General features: G+C 63.3%; 1 protein-coding gene across 1 annotated transcript in view; it reads left to right on the top strand.

Annotated features, from left to right (window-relative positions):
• ADAM11 (ADAM metallopeptidase domain 11) overlaps nucleotides 1-19310 on the top strand; it is a 53935-nt gene extending 34625 nt beyond the window's left edge. The window contains exons 7-26 of the mRNA XM_077806208.1: nucleotides 1941-2007; nucleotides 3112-3179; nucleotides 3535-3609; nucleotides 3910-3981; nucleotides 4172-4338; nucleotides 6390-6474; nucleotides 6979-7069; nucleotides 8277-8328; nucleotides 8916-9015; nucleotides 9732-9803; nucleotides 10325-10417; nucleotides 10866-10946; nucleotides 11253-11303; nucleotides 12058-12121; nucleotides 14377-14476; nucleotides 14916-15035; nucleotides 16306-16474; nucleotides 17088-17202; nucleotides 17691-17781; nucleotides 19262-19310. Of these exons, the coding sequence (XP_077662334.1) occupies nucleotides 1941-2007; nucleotides 3112-3179; nucleotides 3535-3609; nucleotides 3910-3981; nucleotides 4172-4338; nucleotides 6390-6474; nucleotides 6979-7069; nucleotides 8277-8328; nucleotides 8916-9015; nucleotides 9732-9803; nucleotides 10325-10417; nucleotides 10866-10946; nucleotides 11253-11303; nucleotides 12058-12121; nucleotides 14377-14476; nucleotides 14916-15035; nucleotides 16306-16474; nucleotides 17088-17202; nucleotides 17691-17781; nucleotides 19262-19310 (1782 nt within the window). The remainder of the gene's footprint in view (nucleotides 1-1940; nucleotides 2008-3111; nucleotides 3180-3534; nucleotides 3610-3909; nucleotides 3982-4171; nucleotides 4339-6389; nucleotides 6475-6978; nucleotides 7070-8276; nucleotides 8329-8915; nucleotides 9016-9731; nucleotides 9804-10324; nucleotides 10418-10865; nucleotides 10947-11252; nucleotides 11304-12057; nucleotides 12122-14376; nucleotides 14477-14915; nucleotides 15036-16305; nucleotides 16475-17087; nucleotides 17203-17690; nucleotides 17782-19261) is intronic.
• Nucleotides 19311-22829: the final 3519 nt, after the last annotated feature.

Genomic DNA, 22829 nt, shown 5'->3' with positions numbered 1-22829 from the left:
GGGTGGGCGCTCAGATTCCGGCGCCGGGCTCTGGGCGCTCGGGTGGGCGCTCAGATTCCGGCGCCGGGCTCTGGGCGCTCGGGTGGGCGCTCAGATTCCGGCGCCGGGTTCTGGGCGCTCGGGTGGGCGCTCAGATTCCGGCGCCGGGTTCTGGGCGCTCGGGTGGGCGCTCAGATTCCGGCGCCGGGTTCTGGGCGCTCGGACACCAGGTTCTAGTATCGCCTGCAGTGGCCCATTTAAATCCAAAGCCTTGCAGCTGAGGCTGCAGCCAGAGGGATTTCCCAGAGTGCCTCCTTTCCCCTTGTTGCCATGGTAGCAAATGGAAGGAGATTCCATGGACATCTGCTCCCCATCCAGTCATTAGCTTCCCCCTCCCCCCGCCCCGCTCCCTCAGTCCATGGAGTGTCTCCCCGCCCCCAGCCTTGCCTCGGTTTCCCCAGCCCCACACCATCCCCGCAGGATGGGCAGGCTGTGCCTACAAGGGCTGCTGGGGTGAGAGCCCCTGTGGGGTCTAATAGGCCCTCAAGTGCCGGTGGGTGGGGTAAGGGTGTGGGGCCATGAGGGGCCTCCCCCACTCCTTCCCCTGCTCTCACCCCCTTGCGTCCCGAGGCCGATAACCCAGCCACCTGGCAGCATGGAATGGCTGAAACCCTATCCCTGCTACCCTGCCGCTGGCCCAGCCGGAAATTGGCCCCTCCAGCCACAGAAGTCATCAATTAATGATCCCTGGTGTCAGTGTGGCGGCAAGGGGCTGAAACACAGCGGGCAGGCCTGGGGATGCCTCCTCTGGCTCGGGAGATGGACTCTGTCCCTGGGACTCGCATTTCTGGGTGTGGATAATGGGCCTTGGTGCTGGGACCCCGGTCCCTGGGTGGGGGCAGCTCCCGTCGGGCCGGTGCTGGGACTCACTCAACCCCCCACAGGCTGGAGGGGATGCTGGTGTCATGGGAGGCACAACCAGTGTGGGTTGTGTTGGGCACACACACAGTCTGCAGAGACCTTGCTACCTTGCTCTGGTGGTGAAGCCCTCGCTCCCAGGGTTCCCATGGGGATAGCTCCCCAGCACAGGTTAGGGATCCCCCAGCCAGCTGGCTGGGCCATGCATAGGCAAGGGCAGCTGGTGCTGGGGACCCACTCCCCAGGGCAGTCGGTGCTAGGGAGCCCCCTCTTCTTCTCCCCCCCGTCCACTTGTCCCTGTCTCCCTTGCAGAGAGCCTCTATGGGCAAGCTCACCCAGGGGAACTCCAGGGCCCTGCTCATCCTCCTGTTGCCTGGGGCTGGGGTCTGTGTGGGCGGTGGGGCTGTAAAACCCAGAGCTGGAACCTGTTTCTCTGACTCCTCCTTATAGTCCAGAGCTCCGGCCCTCTGCTCAGCTGCTCGGCCAGATGGGCAGAGCCTCAGAAGGGTCTCCCTCCTCTGCTCCTTGGCTCATGGATGACACAGTAGGGACCTTTTCTGAAAGGCTCTGATGAAAACCTGAACTCATTGTCCCAGATCCAGGACCGCTCCCCTGGTGCCACCCTCAGGAGAGAGAACTGGGCCGGGAGGCATTCCTCATACCTCATTCTGGGAGCCTCTGTCACACTGAAGGATCCCACAGATGCAGCCCCTCTGGGGTGGGGCAGAGTGGAGAACAATCCCACTCTGCTGGAGTTGTCCCCTTTTCTGCACCCAAGGCCCCAGGGATAAACAGGAAGCAATCCTGCAGTGCAGGCAAGTCCCGGGAGGCAGGGTGGAATTACCTGAGCAGTAGGTGGCCAGTGCACTGGGATTACCCACCCGTCCATGGGGGCGTGCTCCCCCTCCCGCCACACACTCAGGAAACCAAGGCATGGTAGCTCCTGGCCCCAGCCTGCCCTGCGAAGGGGGCTGTGGCCCAGGCTGGAGGCTGGAGCTGGGAAAGCCACCGGTGACCTTCCTGCTCTCTTGTTCCCTGCGCAGGGGCCCCTGCCTCACCTGATCCAGCGCATGCCTGCTCCCCGTCCCGCTCAGGGGTGCACAGAGCTAGGTGAGTGGTGCATGCGAGCCCCGCTCCCCATGACACAGTGGCCCTTAAGTTGTGTTAGGGCCATTGAGCCGAGAAGCCGGCGGGAAGCAGATCTACAGAAGCTGCTTCGCCCCCCCATGTCCATTCTATGGGCTTCCCTCAAGGTGGGTTTGCCTCCCCGGCACGGCCAGCCCTTTGCCTGTGCTGAGAGCTAGCTCCCTTCTCACCTGGTGTCGGATCCACAGCTACGCCCCAGCTTTGGAACCCACTCTGGGAGGAACCCTTCAGTGTGCCAGACCCCATGAGTCTCATTCTTCCTTCAGGTGGGGCACATGGCCTCACCGCCTCCTGAGCCTGGTCATCTGGGGGGGTCACCCCGGGCACTCTGCTCAGCCAATCCCACTGCCCTGGACTCTGGTTAGGGACTTGCCCCTCAGCAGGGACTGATGCACCTCCCCAGGTATTCCCAGGGAGGCTTGCAGCCTTGCCAGAGCAGGCAGGCTGATTAGTCAGCTGGAACCCAGCACAGGGAGCCCTTAGGGAAGCCCAGAGAACTGCAGATTAAAGCATTGTCCCTTCTGACCAACCCAGAGCCCTGCCAAGCTGCAGTGATCTCCGCTTGCAGGCTTTGTCTCTCTGACTCCTTCCTTGGTCAGTTCCCAGGGGAGAGGGCCCTTTGTTCTGGAGCAGGAGTCTCTGCTCCGCTTCCCTGCTGAGAGGCAGGAAAAGCCCCCTCCCTCTGGGCTGTGGGTTGCTGAGTGTCAATGTCTTGGTGACTGGGTTTTCCATGGTCGTCTTGGATTTTCCATTGATATGGGTCGGCCTTGGCCAGTCCTTTTTAAGGACCGGTCAGTCTGCTCAAGGCGACCCCCGCCCCGCATGTCTCTGAGCCTGCCTGGAGAGCAAACCTGTTCCCAGCCAGGCACACAGGAGTCATACAAAGTATTGCAAAAAGTTCCGACTTCATCACACCTGGTCACTTCCACCCCTGCCCAGCAGCAGCCCTGGCTTTGCCTCCCACACTGGACCCTGGCTGGAGGATCCAGCCCTGTGACCATCTGCCTTGGCCCTGCCTGCCAGCCCCATCATCACCCCCACCTGACCCCACTGCGCTTCTGCCCCTAGGCTGCCTGTTTGCTGCCCTGAGTCACCACGGCCCAGACACCCGGCCCAGACTGAGAAGGAGGCGGCAGGTAGGGCACTGCTCAGCCAGCGGGCTGGGCGGGAGGAACCGAGTGCTCAGGGGTGGGCTGGGGAGCTGAGCACTTGGGGTGGGCCGGGGGCGGGAGCTGAACGCTCAGGCTGGTGGGGGGAGGGGAGCAGAGGGCTCAGGGGCCGGGGGAGGGGTGCTGAGCTTTCCAGGGCCAGCCGTGCAGGGCCCAGACTGGCCAGGAACCAAAGGCTGTTCAGTCCCAGCCAGAGGCTGGCTGGGCCGGTGGCCCAGGGCAAGTGTCCCCAGAGGGGACCGTGGGTCCTGTCCGTTTCCAGCAGCCCAGAGGGTTCCCTCGGCCCCGCGCTCTTGCTCACGTCTCTCTCTGCGTTCCCCAGGTGCGGCGAGCCCAGCGCACCGTGCACAGCGAGACCAAGTACATCGAGCTGGTGGTGGTCAACGACCATCAGCTGGTGAGTGCGTGGGCCGGGGCCCCTCTCCCCTGCAGAGACGGGACGGCCCAGCCCTGGGGCCAGCCAGGGTCTCAGCTGTGCTCAGGGCAAGAGGCAGGCTGAACACAGCAGACTACCCAGGGCACAGCACCTGCCTATCCCAGCAGGGGGCGCTGTGGGGAGCGGGGCAGGAGCGCTGGCTGGGGAGAGGGGGGGCGGAACTCCTGGCTGCTCCAGCCCCGGCCTCTCCCAGCAGGGGGCGCTGTGGCGGGCGGGGTGAGAGCCACCCTGCATTGCTCTCCTGTGTGTGTTCTTTTCCAGTTCGAACAGTTGCGCCGCTCTGTGGTCCTCACCAGCAACTTTGCCAAGTCCGTGGTGAACCTGGCGGACATGGTGAGTGCTGGCTGTGTCCTCTCCCGCTGCCGGCTGACCTGCTTGGATGAGTGCGTGGGGGGGGGTTCCCCGCTGAGAGAGCAGGGGTGCCTGGGGAGGGCCATGCACCACCCTCATGTCACAGGAGCCTGGGGAGGTTGCAAAGGCTGCTGGGATTGTAATGGCCTGCCCCCTTCCTCTGCCACTGCAGATATACAAGGAGCAGCTGAACACGCGCATCGTGCTGGTGGCCATGGAAACGTGGGCCTCCAAGGACAAGATCCACGTGGAGGAGGATTCGTTGCAGACGCTGAGCGAGTTCATGAGATACCGGACGGAGGCGCTGCCGGAGCAGAGCGATGCTGTCCATCTCTTCTCGTGAGAGCTGGGATGGCCGTGCAGCCCTCCTCACTCCCCCACAGCCAGCACTCCTGCCCCGCTCCCCACAGTGCCCCCTTCTGGGAGGGGTCGGGACTGGAGTAGCCGAGAGCTCTCCCCACAGCCAATACCCCTACCCTGCTCCCCTCAGCACCCCCTCCTGGAGAGGCTCATGTTGAGAATACACATAGTACTTTGCAATTTTAACTCTGATTAACTAATCCTCACAGTCCTCTATGGGGTAGGGCAGGGTCATCACCCCCATTTTATAGATGGGGAAACTGAGGAAATGCAGTAGATCTCATCTACCTGGATTCCAGTAAAACTTTTGATATAATTCTACATGGGAAATTATTGCTTAATGTGGAGAAGATGGAGGTTAATATGAGTATTGAAAGGTGAGTAAGGAACTGGTTAAAGGGGAGATTAGAGCAGGTCACACTGAAAGATGAACTATCAGGCTGGAGGGAGGTTACAAGTGGAGTTCCTCCTGGATTGGTCCTGGGACGAAACTTATTTAACATTGTCAATGACCTTGGCGCAAAAAGTGGAGTGTGCTAATTAAATTTGCAGATGACAGGAAGTTGGGAGGAGGACTGGAGTATCCTACAAGAAGATTTGAATGACTTTTGAAAACTGGAGTAATAGCCATGGGATAAAATTGAATAGTGCAGAGTACAAAGGCATGCATTTAGGAACTAAACAACAAAAACTTCTGCTATAAGTGAGGGACTTCTCAGTTGGAAGTGACAGAGGAGGAGAAAGACCTGGTATATTGGCTGATCACAGGAGGACTATGAGCCGCCAATGTGTTGCGACTGTGAAAAAGGCTAATATGATCCTAGGATGCATCAGCCAAGGTATTTCCAGGAGAGACAGGGAAGTTTTATTGTCATTATACAAGGCACTGGTGAGACCTCATCTGGAACACTGTGTGCATGTCTGGTCTCCCATGTTTAAGAAAGATGAATTCAAACCAGGACAGGTGCAGAGAAGGGCTGCTAGGATGATCCAAGGAATGGAAAACCTACCTTAGGAGAGGAGACTTAAGGAGCTTGGCTTGTTTAGCCTAATCAAACAAAGGCTGAAGGGAGATTTGATTGCTCTCTAAAAATACTTCAAAGGGATAAACACCAGGCAGGGAGAGGAGTAACTTAAGTTAAGGGCCAATGTTGGCACAAAAACAAATGGCTATAAACTGGCCATCAACATGTTTAGACTTGAAACTAGGCCAAGGTTTCTGCCCATCAGAGGAGTGAAGTTCTGGAGCAGCCTCCCAAGGGGAGCAGCGGGGGCAAAAACCCTAACTGGCTTCAAGACTGAGCTTGACGGGTTTATGGAGGGGATGGGATGATGAAACTGCCGACAGAGGCACGTGGCCTACGCACACCTGTTATTAGCAAATATCTCCAATGACTGGAGATGGGACACTAGATGGGGAGAGCTCTGAGTTACTACGGAGAATTCTTTCCCCGGTGTCTGGCTGTTGAGTCTTGCCCACATGCTCAGGGTCTAACTGATCACCATATCCGGCTGGGAAGGAATTTCCCCCCAGGTCAGATTGGCAGAGACCCTGGGGGGTTTTCACCTTCCTCTGCAGCCTGGGGCACGGTCACTGGCTGGTTTGAAGTAGGGTAAATGCAGGGTTCTCTGTAACCTTGATGTAACCATGATTTGAGGATTTCAGTAACTCAGCCAGAGTTTCTGGGTCTGTTACTGGAGGGGGTGGGTGAGGTTCTGTGACCTGCGATGTGCAGGAGGGCAGACTAGAGGATCACGATGGTCCCTGCTCGCCTTAAGTGTATGGGTCTATGAGACATGGAGGGGGAAGCCTGAAACTGTTAGTCAGTGGCAGATCCAGGAAGAGAACCCAGGAGTCCTGGCTCCCAGGCCTGGCTTTTGACAGGAGGGCATGTTGTCTTTCCATTCCCTCCTTCATGGAAGGTTCCTTTCACAAGACCAGCCAGGGCTGAGCCCTTGGGTGCGAGTGACACTAAGAGCCAGGCAGTTGGGCTGCCACCCTCACCTCCTCCCTCTTTGCTCCCTTGCAGTGGGAGGACGTTCCAGAGCAGCCGCAGCGGGACTGCCTACATCGGAGGGATCTGCTCGCTCACCCGGGGTGGGGGTGTCAATGAGGTGGGTGGGGAAGAGAGTCCTGCCTGTTCTGGGGCAGAGGAGTCCAGGGGCTTGGAGGGGACGTGGTCCTCTCCATGCAACTTTGACCCTCAGCCTAACACAGCCTCTGCCTTGGAGATGGGACGTGGGGGGAGCAGTAGGAGGGTGCTGGGCTACAAAGCAGGATACTGAGAGGCTGTGGGACTGCACTGGGAGGCCATGGGATTGTGGGGCAGGATTGTAAGGGGTTGTGGGGCTGCAGGATCGGGGGGGGAGGTATGGGATTGTGGGGCAGGGTTCTGGGAGGTTGTGGGGCTGCAGGATTTGGCAGGGGGGCTGGAGCCCGATGCTGGGGGAGGCAATGGATAAGGGGCTGTGAGGGGGGCTTGGGGGAGCTCACGGAGCCCCACTTGCAGAGGCTTGCACTGTTCTCCATGGGGATGAGCGCACAGACCGGGGCTGCTGGAGTCTCTCCCCTTCCAGCAGCTCTGATGGCTTTGTCGTTTCCCTCGCCGCCCCACGCAGTACGGGAACGTTGGCGCCATGGCTGTGACTCTGGCTCAGACCCTCGGGCAGAACATTGGCATGATGTGGAACAAGCACCGGAGCTCTGCAGGTAAGGTGCTGAGCGCCCAGAGGAGGGCTGAATGTTTGGCTCTGACACCTGCAAGGGGTGCCAAGGACAGCTGGCACTGCCGTTCGGTCAGCATGTGTGCACGGTCACGGGCTGCAGCTGTTCCACCAGGGGCTGGGCATGTGCTAAGCAGCGGACAGCGAGGCCAGTCCTTGGGTGGGGAACCTAGGTGCTGCAGGAAGAGTGGTGCATCAGTAGGGGGCACCCTTCTGAGCCTTTACTGAACCCACTTTCCCAGCGTGGTGCTAGGGGCACTGGTACCTCCTTCAGGTGAGACATCAACTCAGCTCCTGGCTACATCAGGTGGTGAAGCACTGGAACGAGTTCCCTAGGGAGGTGGTGGAACCTCCATCCTTAGAGGTTTTTAAAGCCCTGGCCGGCATGATTTAGTTGGGGTTCGTCCTGCTTTGAGCAGGGGGTTGGACTAGATGACCTCCTGAGGTCTCTTCCAACCCTGATATTCTATGATTCTATGTGTGGTCAGTTCAAGATCCCCTGGGCTGGGTGTTGGGGTGCTAACCCATCTCAAACATCATGGCAGCTCCGTGTGCCTGGTAAGTGCCATGGGGCAGAGGCCTGCGGAGCTAGAGGCTGGAGTGTGAGTACGGGTGGAGTGTTGGCTGCGTGTGTGCAGTGGGCAGGGAGGAGCGGGTGTTCGAAGTGACTGACCCGGGAAAGCAGGCTGAGCTGGGGCGCGTGGCTGGGGCGATGGGGCCAAACAGGGGTTTGGCGAGTCAGGCGGCAGGGGCAGTAAGAAGTGCCTGCTACTCTCTCCAAGGTGCAAGGAGCAACAGGCTGCAGAGCTGGGTCTGGGATTGCACCATTGCCAGCATGTACGGTCTGGGGGTCTCTGAATGAGGGTCAGCCCTGGGGGCGGGGTACCAGACCAGCGGGGCCTGGTGAGGGGAGATTGCGCTCGGGATAGGTCAGGGTCCCCGTCCAAGCAGCACATTACTGAATCCTGGCTTTGAGGTCTTAGGAAGCCGATTTGGGGCTGCATTCTGAAATGACAGAAGGGGGTGCCGTGTCCCCATTGCTGGGGCAGCTGAGCCCTCTGCTTTGCAACCCACTGTGGCCTGGGGAGTGCCGGGGGTGGAGCGGGGGTGAGGCTCTTTCCAGATGCCCCGGGCGGACTCACTGTCTGGGCCTTAGGCCCCATGACTGCAAGGGCTGCCACGTCTCTCTGCAGGGGACTGCCGGTGTCCAGATTCCTGGCTGGGGTGCATCATGGAAGACACGGGGTGAGTTCCCTGCTGGATCCAGTGGGTGGGAGCAGGGGGAGGGCTGATCTCGCTGGTGAGGCCTGTGTCGCTGTGCAGAGCGGCACGGCTCCTAGGCTGGCCTGACAGGTGCCAGCAGCCACACATGTTAAATTCACCTGTTGTGTGCTCAGAGAGCCTCCTCCCAGACCCCACTCAGCCCTGGGCTGGTGTGTGACCCTGGTTATCTGCTGCTGAGGGACCGAGCTAAGCCTGCAGCAGCCAGGATGTGGTCAGTCCGGCCTGACCCCATGGGGCACCCCGCTCTCCCTTGCTGTCACAGCTGATGCTCCAGGAGCCTCAGCAGAGGGACTGGCCTGCAGCCCCTGGGCACTGCAGGGCTGGGAATGCCCAGCCTGCGGGTGACTCTGGGCATCGCTAGAGAGTTGAATGCTCAGCTAGTGCGTCTCCTCCTGAGCTGGGTAGGACGCAGAGTGTAGTAGGAAATAGACTGTGGGGCAGGCGCACGGCCCTGGCTGGCAGGGGGGCGGGGGGTAGCACATGGCACTGGGTGCCCATCCCAGGGCACTGAGCATGGCAGCTGTTAACTGTGCTGTCTCCTCCCCCAGGTATTACCTCCCGCGCAAGTTCTCCCGCTGCAGCATCGAGGAGTACAGCCAGTTCCTGCAGGAGGGTGGGGGCAGCTGCCTCTTTAACAAACCCTTAAAGGTACCCCCCCCGCCCTGCCCTGGCCAGGCCTGTGGGCTGGACTCCTACCTGCCCTGGCAGCACAGTCCCGAGAGCTGTTCCCCTTCGCTGGGCTTGGCGGCTCTCCCGCCTCCCAGCTCCCGGGCCACCAGTGTCCACAGGAGAACACAGGCCCCTGGCCAGCTGGCTGAGCAGACAGGCCCAGGTCTGAAAGGGCCCCAGGAGGGGGTTGCCTTTGGGCAGGGTGGGTGCCTAGGCGGGGCTCCCAAGGCTCCAGAAGCGCTGGCTTGCAGGGCAGGGGCAGGGGCAGGGCACCGAATTGCTCCTGAGCTGGGAGACGGCTGAGCCCCCCGCAGACGAGGATCTGGAGTGGGGAGTTCCCCCCTTCCTGTCGTGTGGGGCCAGGGTGGGATCCAGAGCCTGCTGCCTTCGCCTCAGCAGCAAAGGAGCCAGATGTTCGTCTCCGCGACTGCAATTCCCAGGGCCGCAGGGCTCTCGGGACGAGCCCGGCCCAGCTTCCCGGCACAGGGGAGGCGGGTCCAGGAAGGCCTTGGAAACACATCCTGCACCCCAGCTGCCTGGCTCCCTCCTGCCCGGTCACATGGGGAGCCCCGGGCAGGGCCCAGATCCCCTGTGTCTGTGCAGTGCTCGGCCCCAGCGCCACGTGCCCCATAGCGTGGCCCACGCCCGCACCAGGACAGCTGCAGGAACCGTCTCCTCTCTCTTCTTCCCTGCAGCTGCTGGACCCCCCTGAGTGTGGCAATGGCTTTGTGCAGGCCGGAGAGGAATGCGACTGCGGCTCGCTTGCGGTGAGGGGCTGCGCAAAGGGTGGTGCCTGTTTTCAGTCCCCCCCGTCCGCCCGTGAGCCACTGGAGTGGAGGACATTGGGGGAGGGGCACAGTTGTGGGATGGGGACACTGGGGGCTGGGCACCTGCTCCCAGCCCTGATCAGGGACCAGGTGTTGTAATGTGGGGCTGAGGGAGAGGTGGGGAGAGGCCTGGGCTGCTGGGGCTGTTACCAGGCCTTGGGGTGCACGCTGGGGCCTGCCCCCACCCCCGGCAGTTCAGCAGGAGCGAAGACACACATCAGAGGGTAAGGAGGATTCCTGGAGTCTGGCCCTGCTGCTCCCGGCCTGCAGCTCGGGCTCAGGCACTGGGTCAGCACATGCATGCTGGGCCTCAGGGAGGGCACCGGGGGGCGGCATTCGGGAGCAGGCATTGCTGGCCGCTTGGAGGATTGCAGCCTTAACCCCGCAGCCCACAAGCATGAGTACACGCCATCTGACACTGACCACCCCCATGGGCATCTGCTTGTGTCTCTCCTGGGCAGGAGTGTGCAAAGGGCGGCGGCAAGTGCTGCAAGAAGTGCACCCTGACCCACGATGCCATGTGCAGCGACGGGCTCTGCTGCAAAGGCTGCAAGGTGAGACTGGCGAGAGCGAGCTGCTGTCCTGCCCAGTGGCCAGTGCAGACTGCGGGCACTAGAGGGCGATGTAGTCACAAGTGCCTGGGCAGGGCCCCTCCAGGGGCAGGGCAGGTTATTAACGAACCATTCACCTGTCAGAGCCAGTCCCTGCCCTGGCCTTCCACACAGAGCAGAGAGCCTGGTGTCCTGGGCAGGGCAGGGAGGGACAGAGCCAGCCAACGGGCCCCAGGGAGCGAGTCGCCAAAGGAGCCCCAGGAGCCCGGGTCACGGCACCGAGGGGCTGAGCACATGCCCTTCCGGTCCCTGCGCCCTGGCCAGGACGTGGTGAGGGTGCTGCAGCCAGCCTGGAGGGGGGATTTCCGCCTCGGGATGCTGGCTCCTCTGTTGCCTGTCCTCCCCGCGCCGCCCCCGCATCAGTCATGGCCTTCGCTCCCGTCTCTTTCAGTACGAGCCGCGGGGCACACCATGCCGGGAAGCCGTGAATGAGTGCGACATCCCGGAGAGCTGCACTGGGGACTCCAGCCAGGTGAGAAGGGGCTGGGGGGCAGGGGCGGGAGCTCAGCCAGGACGCCTGCCTGGCCGCTGTGCAGTGGCTTTGGAGCAAAGTACCTCCAGCACGTGGGCTGTGCTGTGCCCGGCCTGCCCCAGGCCCAGCTCTGACTCTGGAGGAGCCAAGGGGGCACCTGGCGGGCAGAGCGGGGGCAGGGACCCGGCCTGGGAGCTGTGGCTGAGGGGGACTGGTGGTGTGTGGTGTGGGGGGGTCAGGGCTGCGAGGCGCTGGCGGAGTTGTGTGCGAGCAGGGCTCATGGAAACTCCCTTTCTTTCTCTGCAGTGCCCACCCAACCTGCACAAGCTGGACGGCTACTTCTGCGACCACAAGCAGGTAACAGCCCCACATCCGCGCCCACCCCCCGGACGGGCTGGTTGGCATGGCCCCACACCCACCCCCCGGACGGGCTGGTTGGCACGGCCCCGTGCCCCCACGCCCACCCCCCGGACGGGCTGGTTGGCACGGCCCCGTGCCCCCACGCCCACCCCCCGGACGGGCTGGTTGGCATGGCCCCACGCCCACCCCCCAGACGGGCTGGTTGGCATGGCCCCACACCCACCCCCCGGACGGGCTGGTTGGCACGGCCCCGTGCCCCCACGCCCACCCCCCGGACAGGCTGGTTGGCACGGCCCCGTGCCCCCACGCCCACCCCCCGGACGGGCTGGTTGGCACGGCCCCGTGCCCCCACGCCCACCCCCCGGACGGGCTGGTTGGCACGGCCCCGTGCCCCCACGCCCACCCCCCGGACGGGCTGGTTGGCACGGCCCCGTGCCCCCACGCCCACCCCCCGGACGGGCAGACGTGCCTGCTCCCGCAGACAGGCTCCCTGACACGGCTGCTTGTGCACACAGACTGGCATTCCTGCTCCATGAAAGATGCTCCCAGTGACTCCCATACACAGCCCAGCCTGACGCGTGGCCTGAGGCAGCCGGTGGCCGGCCAGGGACACGGCTGCTCCAGTGAACTCTGTGATGCCTGCCCTCGTGCTGTCTGGCTGCAGTCGCCATGCCAGGCCTGGGAGCACGTCAACACGCGTGTGCCCATCTGCAAGTGCTACTGTGTGAAATCGGCTCTCTCTGCTCCACAGGGCCGGTGCTTTGGGGGCAGCTGCAAAAGCCGGGACAGACAGTGCAGTGCACTCTGGGGGCGTGGTAAGTGCCTGGCTGAGCTTGGCCTGGGGGTGCAGAGCTGCAGTGAGATGAGGGAGTGCATGCACAGGGCAGGGGTGCCGGGGGGGGGCATGTGTGCAGAGCAGGCTGGAGGCTGAATGCCAGCACAGAGCGGAAAGTGCAGCACTGGCAGCTCCGGAGTCTGAGGCCCTTGAGCCGATCTCTGCCCTGGGCGCTCTGGGTGCACTGCCCTCGGCAGCCCTCTAACCCTCCGCCGGCCGACGCAGACAGACTCCGGGCTCTCCCCCATGTCTGTCACTCCCTGCCTGCCGGCCTCGCTACCCAGATTCCAGTAGAGTCACTTCCAGGTCACCATACGGTCAGTGAGAGCAGAATCAGGCCCTTTGCTTACGCTCAAGCAAAACCACATCAAGCCCCGATTCACTTCCAGCGATTTCACACGGCAGATCCCCCTGCAGCCGCGCTTCTCTTTGGCCAGCAGAGACGCAGCTTGGAAGCCCTCAGTTAAAGGGAACCTGCCAAAGGAAACATCATGGCCCCCACCCTATGCTGGCTTCCCTCCTCTCCCTGTCAGTGCATCAGTGCCACGGAGGAGTGATGCACCTGCCTTCAGATGGGACCCCTGGCACCATCAGAACAGGTTGCGCAGGATGGAGGGCAATGGAGAACATGGCCCAGATATTTGCAATAAACCACTATGGATGTTAAGGGTCAAGGCCCATTGAAATGAGTGAGGCCAGGACATCCTGATGGGCTAGTTCTCTTCTTGCCATGGACCCCAACAGGTCTGGCTGTCCTCCAGTTGCCTCCCATGCAGTGACACACTCCAGTGTAAGGGTGTCACGGAGTCCCCGGGCGATGCTCTGGAACTGCTCCCCATGAAGCCAGGCAGGACTCTGGGGAAGTCTCCTTTCTGTGAGCAGCCTGTCTGCAGGACACACAGCTCACATGGCTTCCACCTTCCTGGGTCTGACCTCGGAGCATTCAGCATCCTCTGCCCCTCAGTGCGCTTCCCCCAGCGAGTCTGCTTAGGCGGGGTCCTGGGGAAGCCAGAGGGTCCTGCCCCCCAACTCCGCAGTCAGACGTGACTCTCAGCCAGCCAGTAAAACAGAAGGTTTATTAGACAACAGGAACATGGTCTAACACGGAGCTTGTAGGTGCAGAGAACAGGACCCCGCAGCTGGGTCCATTCTGGGGGGCAGTGAGCCAGACAACCACGTCTGCACTTCACTCCATGTCCCAGCCAGCCCCAAACTGAAACTCCCTCCAGCCCCTCCTCCTCTGGGCTTTGTCCCTTTCCAGGGCCAGGAGGGCACCTGATTCCTTTGTTCTCCAACCCTTTAGCTCTCACCTTGCAGGGGGGAAGGGCCCAGGCCATCAGTTGCCAGGAGACAGAGTGTCGGCCATTCTCTGTGTTCAGACCCCTGCACACACCTGCCTTCTAGGGCTCTGCAATGATCATACACCCTTATCCCCCCACCTAGATACTTAAGAACTGCCTAGGGGAAACTGAGGCACCCCCACAATATTCAGAGGAAACATTAAGAACAGTCCCGCTTTGTCACAAAGGGCCCGGGGGACAGGCCTGCGGCTCGTCAGACACTGCCTGGCTGATCAGTGGCCCCAGCTCATGCTCTCTGTGTGCTCTGCATGTCACTCTGCACTCATGGCTAGTCTCTCTCCCAGTGCCTGCAGCCCTGCCCCACCCTGCAGAAACCCTGGTGCCACTGGAGTGTGTGGGAAGGAAGCGGCCCTGCCAGCCGCACCCCTAACGTTGGGGCTGAGCCCCGGCATGGCCCTTGGGGGCTGTCTGCTTGTTTGTTCTCAGCCACGGGGCTTAGTGAATGCAGCCATTGTGGGACCCGGCCTGGCCAGTGGTGATGCTGCACATGTGGCCAGTAACAGGGCTACAGCACAGCGCTGAAGGAAGGAGCCTCAGGCAGTTCTGGGGTCTGGGACTCCTGGGTTCTGTTCCTGGCTCTGGCACTGACTCAGCTAACGCTCCCTGCCCCACCACTAAGGGACGTGTTTGTAAAGCACGAGCGTGATGCCTGCATCCCCCCACATGGTCTCACACCGACATGCCTGGCCCACGTGCTCCCAGGTGAGCTCTGCCAGGCAGGCACTTGGCATTGGCGGGGCTGAGCCTGGCCTGTGAGCACATGTCTCTGCTCCCACACCGCCCTGCCTGGGGCTGATGGGGGAAGAAGCGGCACAGGGAGAGGGCAGGGCCATGTCTGGAGGTAACCCCCGCCCCCGCTCCCCTCCTACCCCAGCTGCTGCCGACAGGTTCTGCTACGAGAAGCTGAATGTGGAAGGGACCGAGAGAGGGAACTGTGGGCACGAGGGCCGAGCCTGGGTGCAGTGCAGCAAGCAGTAAGTGCTGGGGCCCACTCTGCTGGGTGGGTCATGGGCATCACAGCATCCTCTGACCATGCCAGCTGCTGCCCACAGCCCCAGTGCACACGGCCCCTGCGCTGGCCTTCCTCTACCTCCTCCCATCCCCCTCCACGCTCTGCCACCATCTACTTGGCACCTACTCTGGGTGAGAAAAGGTCTTCCCCCACTCCCCAGGGAATGCCACCCCCTCTCCTGCCACGGGGCCCAGCCCCTGTGACCAACCTGCCAGGCTGCGAGGGCAGTGGGGCGTGGCCACATGGCAGCTGTCAAACCAGTTGTATGACTGGGACTCCTTGCTCTCCCCTCCCACAACTGGGCTGAGCTGGGCTGGGCCAGGCCAGGTGGGCTGGGGCTGGGTTGGGGCGGGAGTGGGTACCCTGGGCCCACCGCTCTGCACTTTGTGCCTGTCTTGCAGAGACGTCCTGTGCGGCTACCTGCTGTGCACTAATATCACGGGCGTGCCACGGGTGGGCGAGCTCAGCGGGGAGATCACCACGATGACCTTCTATTACCAGAACAGACCCGTCGACTGCAGGTGGGCAGGGCTGCTCCGGGGCCGGGGCCAGCGGCCTGGCTTGGCTTAGTGCATGCAGTGCCTGGGCCCTCCTGGGCCAGGCCAGCTCCCCAGCCCCGGGGGCCCAGTGTGAGGCGAGGGGAGCATCTCATTGCTGCTCCAGGGCAGGGCTGGCCACGGTGGGATCGGCTTGATTGCCCTCTCCTGGCTCAGCGCATCCCATATGACCCTGATTCTAAGTGGCCCCCTCAGTGCACCTACCCCAGGGCACATGGCAGTATCTCAGTGCCCTGTGGGGTGGGGAAGGGGAGCAGCTGAGCTGGGCTTTGGGAGAACCCCTTTGTAGCCTGTCAGTTCAGCTGGCCCCGGAGCCTAGTGTTCCCCTGCAGGCACCGGCTGTTACAGCGTGGCACGGTCCTCTTCTGTGGTCATCAGATCCAAATCCTGGGCCCCCTGTGCTGCTCAGCCTCCTGGCTCTGGGCACTGCCGGGTCCCCGGTGCAGACCCCGGAAGCAGGGCCTCAGCTGTCCACAGCCCCAGTCACTTCGGTACGTCCCCGAGGGCCCTGGCTCTGGGAGCCCTGGAGTCTCAATTAAGCCCTTCAGAGAGAGTGTGGCAGAGAGGAAGGAGACACAGACCAGGGTATGTGTACTCTACAGCCACCCTGCTCGGTGCCGGGGTGCAGAGGCTTCCTGCAGCACGGGGGCGGGGAGGGGGGGCAGTTCTTCCATTGCTGTCGTTAATCCACCTCCCCGGAAACGGAAACCTCCTGCTGGCGACCTCTGCTCATCGTGCAGCTGTAACAGGCTCCTAGCCACAGACGCTCCCGCTCAGCTCGCTGGGAACCAGCGTCCTGGCCTGGGCCCACCTGTGAAATGGGGTTTGGCCAGCATCTGTTGGCAGGCAGCTCTTCTCGCATGGCAGTAAAATGCCCCTTTTACTAACGTGCTTCAGCTTGGGCGGTCCAGGCGCCAGTCCCCGTTTCTGCTGCGGTGTGGAGAGCTGTTCAGAGGCAGTGCCCTGGTGGCATCAGGCAGTGCCGATGGCCCTGCAGAGCTCTGCACAGCTCCCCAGCCAGAGTTGGCGGAGCCCCTGCTGCCCAGTGGAGGCTCCGATCCTCCCAGGAGGTGGTGGTGCATGAGGGGGTTCACAATTGACGCACAGATATGCCCCCAGCCTGCACCCCATTGGGTCCCGGGCAAGGAGCTGGGGCCTTGGAGCATGTTAGCCACATCCTGGGGCATGGACAGTGTCACCTGCCCCCTCCCTCAGCTGTTCTTCCCCTCCCCAGAGGTGGGCACGTCCGGCTGGTGGATGGGTCAGATCTGAGCTATGTGGAGGACGGCACGCCCTGCGGCCCCAGCATGCTGTGTCTTGACCACAAATGCCTTCCCGCAGCAGCCTTTAATTTCAGCTCCTGCCCTAGCAGCTGGGACGGGATGATCTGCTTTGACCATGGGGTGAGTCCTTGCTGTGGGCTGGGGCATGCCAGGCCTCCTGCCCACAGGGAGAAGCTCTGCGCGGCAGAAGGTCTCACAGCATGGGAGCACAGAGGTGGTACCTTGCCCAGGGGCACCCAGCATCTCCCATCTTCATTGCCCTCAGTACCTGATTTCCACCCTGCAGGGAGCATCTTGTCTCCTTCCTGTGCTGAGCCCTGGCCTCTGGCCTTTCCCTCTTCTGCGCTCTGAGGTGCATGTACGTCACTGCCTGAGGGGGGCGCGGCATGGGGACGCCATGAATCACTTGCTCCTGGCGCTGACCCGTGGCAGTGGATTAGACTGATTGGATGGCTAGCATGGGGCAGGGTGGGAACCCTGGTGGGAGGTGCCTCGGGGCACCTGGAGCCTGGGCTGTGGAAGAGACCACAGCCCCCCTGCTCTAATGCTCAGGGCTCTCAGGCTGTGGGGCATCCCCTGGGGAGCCCAGCATTGAGGAGCAGAGCTGCCGAAGGCTGGAGCGCCCCCATCACAGCCCCAGTGAGGCCCCCATGGCCCGGGTGAGCACAGAGCCTGGCCGGGGCTAGACTCAACTCCCTGTGGCGGTCACCCACCTCCCGTTCCTTTGCCGCAGGTCTGCAGCAATGAGGGCAAGTGCATCTGCCACGCTGACTGGACGGGGAAGGACTGCAGCGTCTACGACCCCATCCCGGAGCCCAAGCCCACTGGCGAAACCGAGAGATACAAGGGTCCGTGTCCCCCGTCCACCAGGCATCTCAGTGCCAAGAGCCCCATAGTGGTTCCCAGCTGCTGCCAGCCCCCACTTCCCTGCATGGGCCAGGCGCTGTGAACCCGGGTGGCATGGGCCGGCTGAGGAACAGCAGAGCCGGGCTCTGCTCAGGGCATCCCCGTGTGTGGCTGGACGTCAGGGCTCTGGATGGGAATTGGGGGGGTCCATTTGCTGAGCCCTCGGGGTGGGGGTGGGACCCTGTGGTGCCCGTTCCCCATGGTGCCTCCTAGGGTGGCCCCTGGCATTCAGAGGGCAGGTGCCTTGCAGAGAAGCTGAGGTCGTGCCAGGCTCACACTGCCCCCCGGGGCACCCCTTGCTTCTGGCTCAGCCTCCACGGGGGCGAAGCGACCGCGGAGTCCGTGCGGTGCCCTGCCTGCACCGTGCCCCTCACCAGCCAGTGCCCACGACCCACACCTGACCTGTGCTCTCCTCCCCTCTCTGCCGCAGGGCCCAGCGGCACCAACATCATTATCGGGTCCATTGCTGGCGCGGTGCTGGTGGCGGCCATTGTCCTCGGGGGGACTGGCTGGGGATTCAAGTAAGAAACGCCGTTTGCCTCTTCCTGATTGCAACCTTCTGCCGTGCCTGGGCTGGGGACCGGGCCACGGACCCTGCCCTGCACAGAGGCTTTTCCCGGGCCAGGGGAGCCCTTGCACTCCATGGACTTGGCCAGTCTGACCCACTGGAGGCAGATCACCCCACAGCTGGGCCTGGCCCTGACAGCTGTGGGGCAGTGCGGCTCCTGTGCTATGTGGGGAGGGGCCGAAGGAAGGGGGCTGGGCATGAGGGGGGTGCCCCACACTGCTAATCCCCGGCCCTGTCCCCTCAGAGTTGCCCCCTAACTGGGCTCAGGAAGGGGAGTGAGGCACCGCAGGGCTTCCCCCAGCCTGACTGCAACCTCTGGGGGCACTCTGCTCGCACGCCACAATGCACGTCACTCCGGGGGTTTGCCTGGGGCCCTGCCAGCCAGGAGGCAGCTCAGCTGCTGCACGCCTGGGGCTGGCAGAGGGCGAGGGCTCTGGGCAAGAGGCCAGCAGCGTGCTGGGCAGGGGAAATCAGATAGAGGGGGCAGAAGGAGCAGCATGCAGCTGGGAGGGAGGCAGAGGGACACTGGGCCCCCAGGGCAGGAGGGAGACAGGCAGAAATAACTCAGCAAGGAGCCTGCCCCCTGCACACACACCCACTGTCCCCGGGGTGGGGCCGGGGGTGCTGGGGTGGGGGTGCCCTGTCTGCTGAGCCCTCACAGCCCACCGAGTGGTGTGCTCCGCCTTGCCCCGCATGGAGGGGTGGCGAGAACCCTGGCCTTGAACCCACGCACCAGCTATCGGCAACAGGCCCCAGGCCTGGCTGCAGTGAGAGGCACAGGGCCGGAGGCCCCTGCCTTGGGGCTGTGACAGGGAGCTCCCTGGGCCAGCCCTGACTGATGGTGCTGGCCCACTGCTGCACAGCCATCTTGGCATGGGGTGGCTCTCGGGCTGGGCGGCCTTGGGCCCAGCCCCTGGGGCCTTGCAGGCCGGGCTCCCCCCCCCCCCGGCTGTTGCTGTTTGGCTGCCATACGCCTGGTGTGTGTTCTGCTGAGTGTGGCTGACGGGCCCAGCCCCGCTGTGGCTCCAGCGTTCGGACCCTGCACATTCACGCCCTAGCCGCACGGGTGCTGTCCAGAGCTGCACCCAAAACACATGGTACTGGGCTCCAAGCAGGGTCTGATGGGCACCCACGGGCATGGGGCAGCCCCTCCGCCCTGGTAGGTCCCACTGCTTGTGGGGCTGAGATTTTTCCCTAGCACCAGGGCCAGACCTTTCAGCACCCAGCACTCGCCCAAGTGAGCCCTGCCTGGCTAGCCCAAGCCCAGCGCACCGTGCCAGGCCTGCAAAGCCGCTGGTACTCAGCCCCATGCCACCCAGAGCAAGGTCCTGGCGGGGTCAGGGCAGAGCCGGGCAGGATCAGACACACACAGCAGGGCTGCCCCCGGAGGCCTCGCTAACCGTCCCCCTCTCTGTGTCCTCTCTCCTCGGCAGGAACATCCGGAGAGGAAGGTATGACCCGGCTCAGCCGGGGCTGGGATAGCCCCCCTCACTCATCTGCCCTCCATCACCATCCCATCCCCGCCCCTCGCTCTCCCATGGCTGCTGGGACGCTACTGTCGCCTCCTGCTGGTTGCTGCACCTGCCTGCCTGGAACCTGCTGCCTGGGCCATGACCATCACGCCTACTCCTCCATGGGGCTGTGCCCCCTCCCTGTGTGGAGGCCTTGGGGCTCTACCAGGCCAGCGGGAGGGTGCTGGCAGGAGAGCCCCTCCATTGCCAGTGTGTCCTGGGTGCTCGGGCTGGGCCAGGCCGGGGGGGGAGGGCACGGGCAGGCAGCCGAGGGGACTGCACTACTTCCGTGTCATGCTGCCTCAGCCCATTGTGCAGGGAGGGATCCTGCCTGCCTCTCCCTGCGGGGTGACTCTGCCCAGGGGCCAGGCCCGGCTGAACCCCGCCCAGCACTGCTCCAGCGGTCCGCTGGCTCCCTGCCTCAAGCAGTGGCTGGCAGCTGATGCTCTCCCTCCGTCGGCTCCCCTAAGCTGCACCCCAGTCACACGGCGAGCTGCCCAGGTGCAGAGCAGCCTGCCCCACAGACACCCCCGGGCAGGGACGGGGTGGGGTGGGTGTGGGATCGTGCCCCCGATGTGAACCTGCCGCCACATGTCACTGTCTGTGTCCACCTCGTCGCCCCGTGGGGCCATGCCCATCTTTGTGCCTGCATCACTCACCAGCCCTGGGAAGCTTGCTACTGAGAGGCAGCCCTGTCCGCCCCAGGGCACTGCCCCACCCGTGCGGCGGAGGTGGGTGAAGCAGGGTCACTAGCCTAGAGGCCTGAGCTATCCCGTGGTAGGTGCCCCTGAATGCTGCTGCTCCTCAGGTTAGTGGGCATCAGGGCACCCCGGGCCTGTGTGGATGGCCCAGGGCAGGGCCAGGCCACTGCCTCAACCCATGTGTGCGCCAGCCCAGGAGATGGGGGGCTGGCCCAGCTCCACGGCCCACGGAGCCCCTGACTCGAGGTGGCCAATTCAAACCCTACCCTGGCCAGTTCCCAGCAGGTGCCTGTTCTGGGCCCACGCCAGAGACAGGTTTCGGGTGGGGGGGTGTTTGCTGGCTGGCAGAGGCCATTGAGCCAGCACCCCCCAACCAGCCTCCTGTTTGCACCCAGAGTGGCAGAGCCTAGGCCTGCGGTGCTGGGGCCAGGAGTGTCCCAGCCAGCGTGGGGACCAGAGCACAGCGCCTGCCCAGCCCCCCCAGTGCCGCCCCCTCATCCCAGCTGGTGCATGGCTCCTGCAGGTGGGCCTCAGACATGCCCCGCATAGTGCTCAGGCGAGTCTTGGGGTTCCCAGGTGGGGGTGGGGAGGTGAGGCCCAAGCACCCCAGGCCTGGGCAGGAGTTCTGGGGTGGGGAGCAGCATTGAGGCATCCGGGGCCTGTGCGACTCAGTTGGTTTGGGACTAACCAGCCTCTGACGCCGCGTCTGCACCAGCTCGTGGACCACGCTGGGGTCACCCTCACCCTCATTGCCCGTGCTCCGATGCCGCACTAACATGCCCCTCACTTCTGTGTTGCAGGTCAGGAGGGGCCTAGCCTGGCCCCCCCGCTCTGGCGGCTCTCCGCCTGCCCTGCCACGGGGGCAGGGAGAAATCTCCTTAAATAACAAACTAGCCACCAAATAATGATGCGACGAGATGGGTGAACAATCAGTGACGTCTTCCGCTTCTGCCTGGTGCCTGGCGTGGCCCTGGCTGCACCTGGCGAGGCCGGGGGGCCCCCGACACAGCCTTGCACTGGAGGGACCTGGATGGCACAGACTCTGCGTGGACCCGCAGCCTTGTGCACAGCTGGCCAAGTGCACTGTCTCCTCGCAGGCTGGCTGCTGCCCGACCCTGCCTGAATGTAGCTTCCACCCCCCACCGCACTGCACTACCCTACCACCAAGGAATGTACCCGCTCGCCGCCCCACAGACCACGGCACGCCACCCACCTGCCGCCCCTCCACTTCCCTGTTGCGCAGGGACTGGGCGGCACGGCTAACAGCGGGCAAAGGAGCGCTGGGGACAGGCGAGGAGCCGGCTGGAATGGAGTCAGAGCCACCCGTGACCGAGTGGCTGCCTGGGCTCCCATCATTCGCGTAGCCTGGTCTCAGCCCTCAGTGCGTCTCCAGTGTGACCTGGTGCCCGCACCAGCTGCTGGGGGCTTGGTGCCCTGCCGTGCCGATGGGGCTGGGATTCTGCCAGGGATACTTTTTAATGCAAAGCATCACAGTGAATGTAGCCTGGGGGCAGCATGGAGCTGGGTGTTTGCTGGGGCGGCAGGAAGAGGGGTTGGACATTGGTCTCTCGTTGCCTGCTCACCCCACCCAACGGCTGCAAACTGGTGGGGAGGCGAAGATACACCTGTGCCTCTCTCCAGCTCAAACCCGCCCAGCCCCACCAACTCAGGGCTCTGCTCCCAGGGGAGCCCAGGCCCCCTCCCAGCACAGCCCTGCGCTGGGGAACAGGGACCGAGCCCACAGGCAAACCAAACCCAAACTGCCGTGGAGAGCCCAGGTCGGGGCAGGCATGGTGCCAATAGCCCAGTGTCTGCACCAGTGAGCGCCAAAGCCTCTCTCGCACCAACACACGCTGGGCAGTACCAGCGATCCCCTCCCAGACCTTGTCTCTCCTGGGCCAGACATGGCTACACCGCTGCCGTCAAACTGCCATGGGACACTCACGTCACCGGCCGCAAGCAGCCCTGGGCTGACAGCCCGTGGTCTGCAGCGCCAGGTTCCTCTGGCCAGCAGCTGGCACGTCCAGCACTACACCCCACCCTCTCTCTGGCTCTTGTGCCCGACTGTGAGTCAGGACGCCTGGGTTCTCTGCCCAGCTCAGCCACTGACTCACTGTGCAGCCTCAGGCAAATCACGTCCCCTTCCTGTGCCTCAGTTTCCCCATCTGACACATAGGTTTGAAGATGCTGAGCTGCGAGGAGGGACGGGGCTGGCTCTGCCTGTCACTGTCCAGGGCCCTCCCTCCTCACCGGGAAGAGGCTGTTCCATTACAGTCATTTCTCCTGGCTCCTCTGAGTCCAAGCACCCACCACTTCAGCCCCCTGCTCCTGGGATGGGAATCTGCCTCCCTCCCTGCTCCCTCTGGGAGAAAATGCCAGACAGTGAATTGCTTCCTTAGCAGGTCCACGGCCAGCCAACACCTCCGCAGGGGCCCTAGGAGCCGGGGACCCAGCCAGACCCAGCCATTCAGCCCAGCCCAGCCAGGCCCCTCCCAGCCGCTGCACCACTGCTCAGGCAGCAGGCGAACCAGCCCGGCAGGGGCCACTGGAGCCGTCCTCACTGGCCCCCAGAATGTGACTTGTTTGGCTTGGCAAGTGGCGTATGGTGGGGTTCCCAGCCCCAGGGCGCAGGCTCGGGGCCCGCAGCTGGTGGCTTTGCACGCCTGTGTCGAATAGCCAGATAATGTCCAGAGGAGGGCGGTGACCCCTTGCAGCAGGGCTGAGCAGCGTGTTCTCCATTCCCCAGAGCCCTGGCAGCCCCACCAGCCCAAACCCTGCTGGCCAGGCAG

Source organism: Eretmochelys imbricata, chromosome 27 (assembly GCF_965152235.1).
Source record: "Eretmochelys imbricata isolate rEreImb1 chromosome 27, rEreImb1.hap1, whole genome shotgun sequence".
NCBI classification, from domain to species: domain Eukaryota; kingdom Metazoa; phylum Chordata; order Testudines; family Cheloniidae; genus Eretmochelys; species Eretmochelys imbricata.
The sequence above is the reverse complement of the archived record's forward strand: the minus strand, read 5'-3'. Positions and strand labels throughout refer to the sequence as shown.